The sequence below is a fragment of the Charadrius vociferus genome, unplaced genomic scaffold (genome assembly GCF_000708025.1).
Source record: "Charadrius vociferus isolate BGI_N301 unplaced genomic scaffold, ASM70802v2 scaffold259, whole genome shotgun sequence".
NCBI lineage: Eukaryota > Metazoa > Chordata > Aves > Charadriiformes > Charadriidae > Charadrius > Charadrius vociferus.
Window position 1 is genome coordinate 806,026 of NW_009661368.1, and position 10,101 is coordinate 816,126.

The 10,101-nt window shown below is 36.7% G+C and overlaps 1 protein-coding gene across 1 annotated transcript in view; it reads left to right on the plus strand.

The window, feature by feature from the left end:
• Positions 1-3,252, plus strand: part of PARD6B (par-6 family cell polarity regulator beta) — a 10,730-nt gene extending 7,478 nt beyond the window's left edge. The window contains exon 3 of the mRNA XM_009893488.1: positions 2,044-3,252. Coding sequence (XP_009891790.1) covers positions 2,044-2,873 — 830 coding nt within the window. The 3' untranslated portion in view covers positions 2,874-3,252. The remainder of the gene's footprint in view (positions 1-2,043) is intronic.
• The last annotated feature ends 6,849 nt before the right edge of the window (positions 3,253-10,101 follow it).

A 10,101-nucleotide genomic window follows, 5' to 3' on the forward strand; every position in this document is an offset into this window, starting at 1 on the left:
TCAGTGGGTGAAGTGGGACAGAAAAGTCCCTAGGGTGCTGTCAATAAGCACTTGCTCACATGAAGTGAGAGCACAGCACTGTGGGGTGCATGCGCTAAAGTAACACATGTGGAACAATTTGTCTTAGTGCTGCCTTTGTTCATTCAGTAACTCTTGTGGAAACCTAGGTGAAAAGATGGCCAAATCTGAGAAACAGTAGAAGTAAAAATTAACTATGCAAGGTGGATATAATATTCTAGAGAGGCATCAATGTCCTCCAAAAGTAACTGAGATTGTCACAAAGCGACTACGGAGTGTAGTATGGCCATGTAGACTTAACTGTCTTCAGAAATAATTCCTGCTTGTGTCAATTAAATTGTTGAACGACGTTATCTGTAAAGTTTAATACAAAAGGTGTTCTGTCTTTAGCAAACAGCTTTGCCACTCTTAGGGTGTGATTATTTATTATTTATGGTTGGACTAGGTGATCTTAAAGGTCTCTTCCAACCTAGAAAATTCTTAGATTCTATGATTTAAACAAAAAAAAAAATTAAGAAATGTAAACGATGCCATCATCAGGACACATTTTTTTTAACCCATGTTGATGAACTGTTTTATTACTACTGTGTACACACAAGCTATGAGTTTATAATAAATCCCTCTGGGGTTTTGATGGGCTAATTTAAATTTGTTTCTTTTCCTGTTGTCCCCGATCTTCTAGAATACTAATTCCAAGGCTGCCTTAATAGACCAATCATTCTTAAAAACCTCCTCTTGTTTTCAGCAGCCCTAATGTCTGGAGATGGGAGGGGTTAGTATTACATGTTAGAACAGTGGTAGACTATTGCTTCGGAACTACTTTCCCTGCTCTGTTTTGCTTAAAGCATCTGAAGAGTCCAGATATAACTGGTATGTGTCTGTATATCTTCATCTTAGTCTGGAAAAAAAAAAAATCTTCTGACTTACCAACTCTAACTGTACTTTTTTCATCAGCAATTGACAGGTTTCCTGAAATTTCACACTAGGATAGCATTTCCATAGTTATTTCAATTCACTGATTAAAATGTATAGCAATTCTTTTACTTTCTTGGCTGTACCAATGGCATCTTAATGTGATAATACAAAGAAATCCCAGCTTCTCTGAGTCCCAGGGTTAGTGCAAACCAGTGCTGCTTGTTTTGTTGTGTTTTTTTTTTTTACCCACTGCAGAAAAAAAATCTATGCAACATTGCAAAAATAGAAGTGTAAATCCAAGGAAACTCAAATCTGAATATGTTTTAGTTCATTGTTTTTGGAGAGTTTATAGCATATTAAAAAGAAAAAAATAGAAGCTTCCTTTGGTAAATAGGCATTTCAGGCATCAGGATTGCTTTTGCAGAACATATTTTCTTTTCCATTAGAAGTATTTGTATTACTTAAAATCCTAGCGATTTGCATACTTCTGTAGCAAATTGTGGCAGTTAAAGCATTGCTCGTATGAATGGTTTTGCTTGAAGTATTTCTGTGCAAGATCTCTTTGTTGCTGCTCCACAGCCATTTTACCTACATTGCATGGGGGCAGGGAAGAGTGCAGAATGGAATAAGCTTTCTGGAGTTTGAATCCAGGTCACTTGGCTAGTTTCCAGGAACTAGGCAATAATAGGCACACTGGCTGCTTTCCCTTTTTCATTCTTTCTTTTCCAATGATCTGAAACCTGAGGAGAGAAAACTAACAAGTGGAATTACTCAGAATAAAATTAAAATGTTTCTAGGAAGGTACTCTCTCTTTCCATTCCAACCTTTCTCTCAAGCAGCTAGAATGGAGTTCTTTGTGTCTCTACTGCTGCTAACTTGCTTTAATTATTTTGTGTGCTGTATTTCCTTTGGTTGTAGGAAACCAAAAGTATTAAAAACTTTGAATCTCATAACATTAAAGCTCGTTTCATGTGTAGAGAGAAATGTTTCTACTTTAGCAAGCCAGAAACATTCTAGATGAGATGTTTCATTCTGCTAACCTAAAACACGATAGCAAAGCGATATGGACCACATAAAGTGATCTAATCGTCAATGTGCTTTGTCTTACAGAAGATGCAGACTACAGTGCCTTTGGTACGGATACTATGACAAGAAAGAAAAATGTCTTATCAAATGTGTTACGTCCGGATAACCACAAGAAGAAACCACACATTGTCATTAGCATGCCTCAAGACTTCAGACCAGTGTCTTCTATTATAGATGTAGATATTCTTCCAGAAACCCATCGTAGAGTACGACTTTACAAATACGGAACTGACAAACCCCTTGGATTCTATATACGAGATGGCTCTAGTGTCAGAGTAACACCACATGGATTAGAGAAAGTTCCGGGGATTTTCATATCTAGGCTTGTGCCTGGAGGTCTGGCTCAAAGCACAGGTTTACTGGCTGTTAACGATGAAGTACTGGAGGTGAATGGAATAGAGGTTTCAGGAAAAAGTCTTGATCAGGTTACAGATATGATGATTGCAAACAGCCGTAACCTGATCATTACGGTAAGACCAGCAAATCAGAGAAATAATGTCGTGAGGAACAGTCGGACTTCTGGCAGCTCCGGTCAGTCTACTGAATCTAGCCTTCCAAGTAGCACGCCAAATATTTTAGCAAATTTCTTGCAAGGAGAAGAGGAAAGCGATGAAGAGGACATTATTATTGAAGATAGTGGTGAGCCACAGCAGATTCCAAAAGCTGCACCTACCAGCGAAAGCCTAGAATCATTGACACAAATTGAACTCCTTCATGAGTCAACGCAAAATGGATTTCTTCCTTCCAGTGAGATGAACTTGAATCATTCAGCAGGCAGCATTAGCATGGAATGTGAAGTACAAGATCCGGATCATAAGTCATTAGAAGAAGATGGAACTATAATAACTCTATGAAATTACATTGGTGTACTTTGTATTAAATAAGGATGCCATACATGTTTTAATTTGGCTTAATGTGTAATACATGTTATACCTCTCCATCTACCGAGCACTGCAGTTAGATTAAAAGGAGGGAAAAAAGTAAATACCAGAAGTTCAAAATTATGGAAGTTGACTAACTTCAGTTAATTCTGCACTTCCATGTAAATACTTCACAAAGACGGAAGACAATTGATAAATGACTGAATTTTGATGAAGAAAATTGGAATTGAAAATGAAGGATAGCTAAGAGATGGCTGTGAGCTTTCTTTTAATGGTACTTGATTATTTTTTTTAATGCCGAATACTACTGGTTCTGTAGAAGTAAACTTCCATTATTGTGTGAGGTTGACTATCTAGTGTACTGTGGTTTCATGTTCATCTCAAGTGCTGCTTACGTATGATGGAGCTGCTTTAGCCACTTTATCCTGTTTGGGACTGCTGTTTAGCTGGTAGAGCTGTTTGTGTGGCTCTGCATGAGGAAACTGAAAACTCAGCAGGAGGTGGGGTGGGAAGAGATGTTCTTGGTTGGTCTAGTTGAGCAACAGGGATATAGGATAGTGGTCAGCAACTTGACAACAGTCAGGCTTTGAAGGTGGGGCATTCTGAAGTTGACTGTTCATTTGTAAGTGAATGTGTAACCACAGGCTCATTAGTCATGCACCTTTACTGTTTTTAATGGCCAGGTAAGCTTACTTTTAATGACTATGATTTTGAAATTCAAATGTGAAAGTCTTAACACTTACGTATCAAAGACCTGTTCTCATTTTAGTTTGCAATATTTAAGGATATCATTGGATTTAGTTGCTAATCCCAGTAAATTTCAAAGAAATTAAATGTTAGCAATGCTGTGGAAACAATGTAATGATCTATGTTCAGGTTGCAGTCCTAGTAGAAACTAAAGATTTCTACTAGGGAAGGTTTGTTGTAGTGGGTCTGAATTATGTAAAAAGTGATGTTCTTCAAACCTAAGCATGTTAGAACAGCGTAAATTAAATTCCTGGATTGAAAAAAAAAAGTTTTAAATCAGAATGAAGCTTTAATAGAACTTGCTTGAGCCATGTGATATTAAATTGTTCATTATAATGAACTAAACTGTAAATGCTGATCTTTGTGTACCACTGGCTGGGTGTTTTGAATATTGTAAAGTTGCTATATGTAAAACAAAATACTGATGACAAGTCCTGATACTGCAAGTGCATAAGTATGCGTGTAATCAGCTGCAAACTTACTAGGACAATTGCAGGGAGAGACTTCTAGCATTCTTTTTCCAGTTTCCTCTCTTCGTATCTACTGCTTTACCAGTTTGGCACTCGGTTCCCAACCTGACTCTTCTCTGGAAACTTAAGTTGTGGCAGGAAAATGAAATGGAGACTAATAGGGTTGGGGAGAAGGGTGGATGGAGCTTCTCACAGGGATCCATCAGTCTCTTTCAACCTCTAAGAAAGAAATAGGATGCTACCAGTTCTGTACTGTGGTACTGTGCTTGCCAGAGCTAGTAGTCTGTGTTCTTGGCAGCATGTTCTACCCTGTGGGGAGATATGATGAGTGGGAAAGGAGACTAGCCCCTTTCTTTTGTTAAGGAAACATCTACCTCTGCGAACTTTACTAACATGAGACTTAACTGTAAGCTTAATGTTAAGGCATCTGTAAAAATCTTTATAGGATATCAGAGGCTAAAACTGTATTTGTTTAATATTTTTGTAATGATGTAAACAAAATTGCTTCAGAATTTACTGCTTTTTAATTTTACTAAATGCAAAATTTAAATTCCTGTATCGTGAGCAGTAGTATATTCGAGCCTTCAATACCATTGGAGTTCAAGTCTCTTAGATGTCGAGAAAGGCTGTATTCATGCCCTTTTTGATTTATGGAGAGTTGGCAAAACACAGTGGCACTTTGCAATACAGGTTAGAGCTCTGCTTTGTCGGATTTATTTATGGTTTCTTCAGTACGCATATAGAGAAGCCCTAGAATCTTTTCCAACATGAGCAAGAATTTAAGTGTTTTACTGATTTTGCTAATAATTACTAAAAATTGAAGTAAGCACATGCACTTAGTGTGAAATGAGGAAAAGAAATGTTCATTCTGCAACATGTAGATTTTAAATAGACACGTTTTCTGTCAGTGCTGCTCTACAGTTCCTTTGTTTAAGGAAGATCGTTTACTTTAAAATGTCTTTTTCCTTTATCAAAAGACTCTCCTTCCTGTATGAAATCATCAGTGGAGGGTGACTTTCATTTATTATGCTAGTTTGCACTTCTGTGCCTTTTGTTTACTTGAATGTATTGTGAATAATCAAAGGAATAAAGGCACTTGGATGAGAAATTAGGTCCACAGATACAGAAAATGAACTGGTAGTGCACTTAATACAGGTGTAATGTTTTCATTCAGTGAAAATACATTGAGTCTAATGTGGTACATTAGTATTTTGCAGCTTGGATAATAGCTTTGAGCTATTAACTTGCACAGGAGGGTTGAGTCTGAGAATGCTCGTGTTGCAAGGTAACTTATTGCTTAGATACAAACACCCAAGGTTAGTGTGCTGCCAAGCTCTGTTACCTAATCTGTACTTAAAACAGATGCATGAATATTTTGAACATATATGCCAGTATTAAGGACTTGTTGAAAATTAACTAGGGTCCTACTCTAAATTGCATGAGAATACATCTCTCGGGACCTTTCCTGCAAAGTGATTAATCTAAATGTGCTTTTTGATATGTTATGTTTTCTTTTGCAGAAATCTGGTAACACGTAGCAAAACTAAACATTTGGGACTTGATAAAAACGTTAAAGAATAAACCTAAAAATGGGGTTTTAAAAGTGTGTATTTACAGTTACAATGACAGACTGCACAGCATGTAATTGCTTAATGCTGCAGTTACCATAAAGTTTCTAAAGTTCTTCCGTATCTTAATAATGCATACACTGTTAATTACGAAATATTTTTAAATTGTTACTTCAGGATGATCAATTGTTGATTATGAGTGGCTAAACTTAATTTTATATATAAATGGTACTGGGGTTCAGTATAAGGTTTTTTAAAATATGCTGATATTATTAGCCTTTCATTCACTACCTCCTAAATTTTTAACATCTTTGCAGTTTTCTCCTTGGAAGGAAATACTTAAAGGCTTGACTGTTTTATATAGATTTTATCTTTAGCTAAAAAAAAAAAAAAAAGAAAATCCAACAGTGATAGTGAGGATGCTACGCATGATTGACAATATTACGCTGCTATTAATGTAATCTTTGTGTATTAAGTATCCTGTATATGTAAATTGTATTTTCAATCCAGATTTTATAAATTAATTTATCAATATCCAAATTATTTCAAAATGGAATGGAAAACTAAAATTCCTTTGACTAGTGTTATATGTTGTGTACATGCACAGTGAGGGGGACAAGTCATTCCTTACTTGCAACTGGGAGATTTAAGTGCACCTTAATAGGAAAAAGAACAAATTCTTAATAGAATTAAGATGCATTTGCTTTGAAGTTCTGCTATGGTACTGGATAAGTCAAGCCTAACTGTGAATCATATGTTTTTTCCACAACTGAATTAAATTTAGGACAATGTTCTCACAAGCTGTCTTTTAACATGTGTATTTTTGTGAATATTATGTATTTTCTAATTAAATTTTACTTGCAATGTGATTTTTACATGAATGAACTTGTTTAAAATGTCAAATATCAGTATTTTTCTTACAACTTTAATGTATAATGTACATTGGTATCTCACTGAATGAAGATTGATTTTACAAAATCAAGCTAGCTGTAGTTGTATATTAGTCTTATATTTTTACAGACTGGAATAATAAATGGATATAGAAATAAAATGTTTTTTTTCTCAGTTACTTTGTCAGATAAGTAAAAATGAGGAAGAATGTATCATCTTATTCTCAAATGTGAAAGTAGGTGGGATTCACTTTTTTTTTTTTTTCCCCTCTTGGGCAGATAACTGGGCTCTGTTTTCATAGCAGTCTTAAATGTTTGCTTCCTCTGCTCTCTTCTCTGGAGCAAATCTCTACACATGGAAAGTATGCAAGGGTTCAAAACACTTGTCCTTCAGTCCTGTTGACTAACCTGCGATGTGTTTATTCCTACAGTAACTGCAACTAATGAATCTTGCATTGTATCGCTTGCCTGAGGACTGCTCATAGTAAAGTTTAGGTCACGAGGCCTGGGAGATGGTCCCTCATCCTCTCTCACCTTTGTCAAGTGCTGCCGGTGATGTGGAGGTTTTCCCTGTTACTGTAAGTATTTGGTATAACTGTCTGTATTAAAGTTTTAACTTGAACCCATTCCACTTCAAATGTTCTCTCCCATATCTAATGCCTTGGCAGCCCTTGTAAACATTTACCTAGTGACAAAAGACCTGAGTTTTGTTTAGTGCTTTTGTGTAGGGCTTTTGTGACTGCTGATCTCGGGGCCAATCGTATGACTTCTGTTCTATACCTTCCTTCATATATGCATGACTAGTTTTGTTTGTGTAGTTCAGTATTTTTCATACTTGCCTGTGTAGCTATGAGAAGGTGACAAAAAGACAGAACAGCACTACAGTATCTTAGTATTGGTATGCAGCTGAAAGAACACCTGTGTGCTTGAGTCTGAATGTCTTGTAGCTGGAAGAAAGTTCTTTACTTTGCACAGAACCTGGCGGCTCACCTCTTTCTTCAAGGAATGTTGGAATTGGTATGGTATTCTTGAAATGGTGTGAGATTTAAAAATTCATCTTGCCTCTATTAAAATTCAGGTGTAGTATTTTTCTAACTTCAGAACTTCTATCCAAATGCATAAAGCTCAGAAACTGGGAGAGATTTCCAAGTTACTGACTCAAAGCTCTTTAATGTGTGAATTGTTGTCAGAGCAAGTTTTCTAGTTTTGAATAGATTAGATATGAAAAAATAAGGAGCAAAATCTGAAGGATTGCAGACAGACTGCAAGATTAAACAATACAATGGCAAACCAGTATAAAACCGTGGTTCAGCAATGCATTTAGTAGTGTGCGGTTCTAATTGTTTATTTTGAAAAAGGATACCAGGCTGAAAAAAAGTAATGTCATCTGCATTATAGGATGGTTTTAGTATAACAAAAACTGAGAACTGATCAGCCTGAAAAAGATTGTAAAAAGCAATAGAGCTGTGTGTAAACAGTTTTGTATGAGGAAAATGAGTATCAACAGATGGATTGAAAAAGTACAATGGAATATAATTTCCACTTACCAGCTCCGAGTTATTTGATTCATAGTGAATTGTGTCTCCCTAAGAAGTGGTTTTAAGGACGTCAAAAATATATTGACTCTAGAGCACACTATTTCATGTAAGATATACTTCCACAGAATTAGTCTGGTGTTGACCTGAACTCTCTGCAAATGCATCTCCTGCAGTGTTCCCTGGCGTGGGGCTGACGCTGGGTGGGGAGGGTGCTTTCACTGAGGCAAGTAGTGCTCTTTGCAGCAAGAGTACAGGCTGTTTTGCTGGACCAGTAGTATCCATTAATGTTTCTGTGCCTTCCAGCAAGCTTCCACGCCTAAGAGAATTTCTCCTAAGTAAAATCCACTAAGAATCAAGGGGGGTGGGTTATTGCAGGAGCAAAGGCTAAGGAACTTATCCTCAAGAATGCATATACCTATGAGGATAAAGTAAGTTTGATAGGGCGCTTTAGGTTGGACAAGAACTAAAAGAGTGGACTAATGCTAATATTGTCCTGGACTGAATCTGCAGTGGAGGCAGAGTACAGAAGCTAATTTGGGACACTGTGAGGGAATGAGGCTAAAATGCGTAGTCATGCAAGTCAGCCACACTATTTCTGCAAAGCACTGGAGTCCCTACTGGTAGTTTTCCTAAACTAAGAAACTGAAGGAAGACTGTAACTTTTCCTATTGCTGCCTCCTTGAGGAAGGAATGCAACTGTTGAATACCATGCAATAACACAGTCCTTTAAATGTAAACAGTACTTAACTTTTTCAAGGTGATAAGCTCCTAACAAGATGTTAGGACTTCAGTTATATTATGAACCTGAAAACTCACATATGGTTGCAGATACAGAGACTTTCTGGGATTTTTCATAAGTAATCAATTGAAAATTCTCCTCCCCTTGGTGTAACAGGAGAAAGATTTAGACTAGTGCTAAATACCCCCTTAAAGTTTTCTTGTTATCTTAAAACTAGCTGTGGTGTTCTAGCTTCAGACGTGCCTGAATTACTTCTGATGAACATGTGTTGCTTGCAATACAAGTATCAATATTCAGATACTATTTTGTAGTAGTTGCATGTGGTAATGCTAGAGAGGAATAACTGGCTTCAACGTAGCTTCATAAATGGCTTCCAATACTAGCATGAGGAAAAATGCATTGGACTGTAACAGTATTGTTCTTGGATGCTGTAGAAGTATGCAAGAAATGGTACAGCTGGTTCTTGGAGAGGTGAGATTGTAGCCAAAATTTAAGAATTCAGACTCCTTGTTCGGCTATGATAGATCACTTGTGTACTTTTCCTCTCAAATAGGAGATAAATTTGTCTCTGAGGACTCAATGTAGTATGCTTGATTTTAAAAGTGCTTTAGAAATATGAAGCACAAAGCGATTTGAAGAAGTGCTGTGCTATTTAACCAACATTTCTTATTACAGCAATTCAGAAGTGTTGCTAATAAGATATCATTTCCTGTCCTTCCAATTAACATTCCTTTCTACTTGAACTACCATTTTATTACCTGATAGTATAAGGAAATACCTTGCATTTCTTCAGTGTGAAAGACTTTTATCAGGCTCTGTGATGTTACATTTAAGAAAGTATATAAGAACACGTTTATTGTCTCCACGTTTGCTTTCCACAGGAGAACATAGCGCTTTCTCTTCATGGTGCAATGACTACTTCTGATTGCTTTCTTTTGAGCACATGGTAATACCTAGTTACTGATACAGCTTTTTCCTTTGTAGTCACAGGTGCATTGGTGATGCTGAGAAACAAGCAACAGAGTTTGAGGGACAGATGAGAACAGCAGATGATGGGAAAGGAGCTGGAGAAGGTAGGGACGTCATGCAGCACAGGGGTTCATGCTTGTGTAAAAACCATTTTATTGCTGTGGTTACAACAGACAAAGCTGATATGTATCATAATCAGGCATGTCTAAATAGGTTCTGAAAATAAGTGGCCTAGTTATTCACAGCTGCAAGACAAAATGGAGGTAAGAGTAAAAAGTTG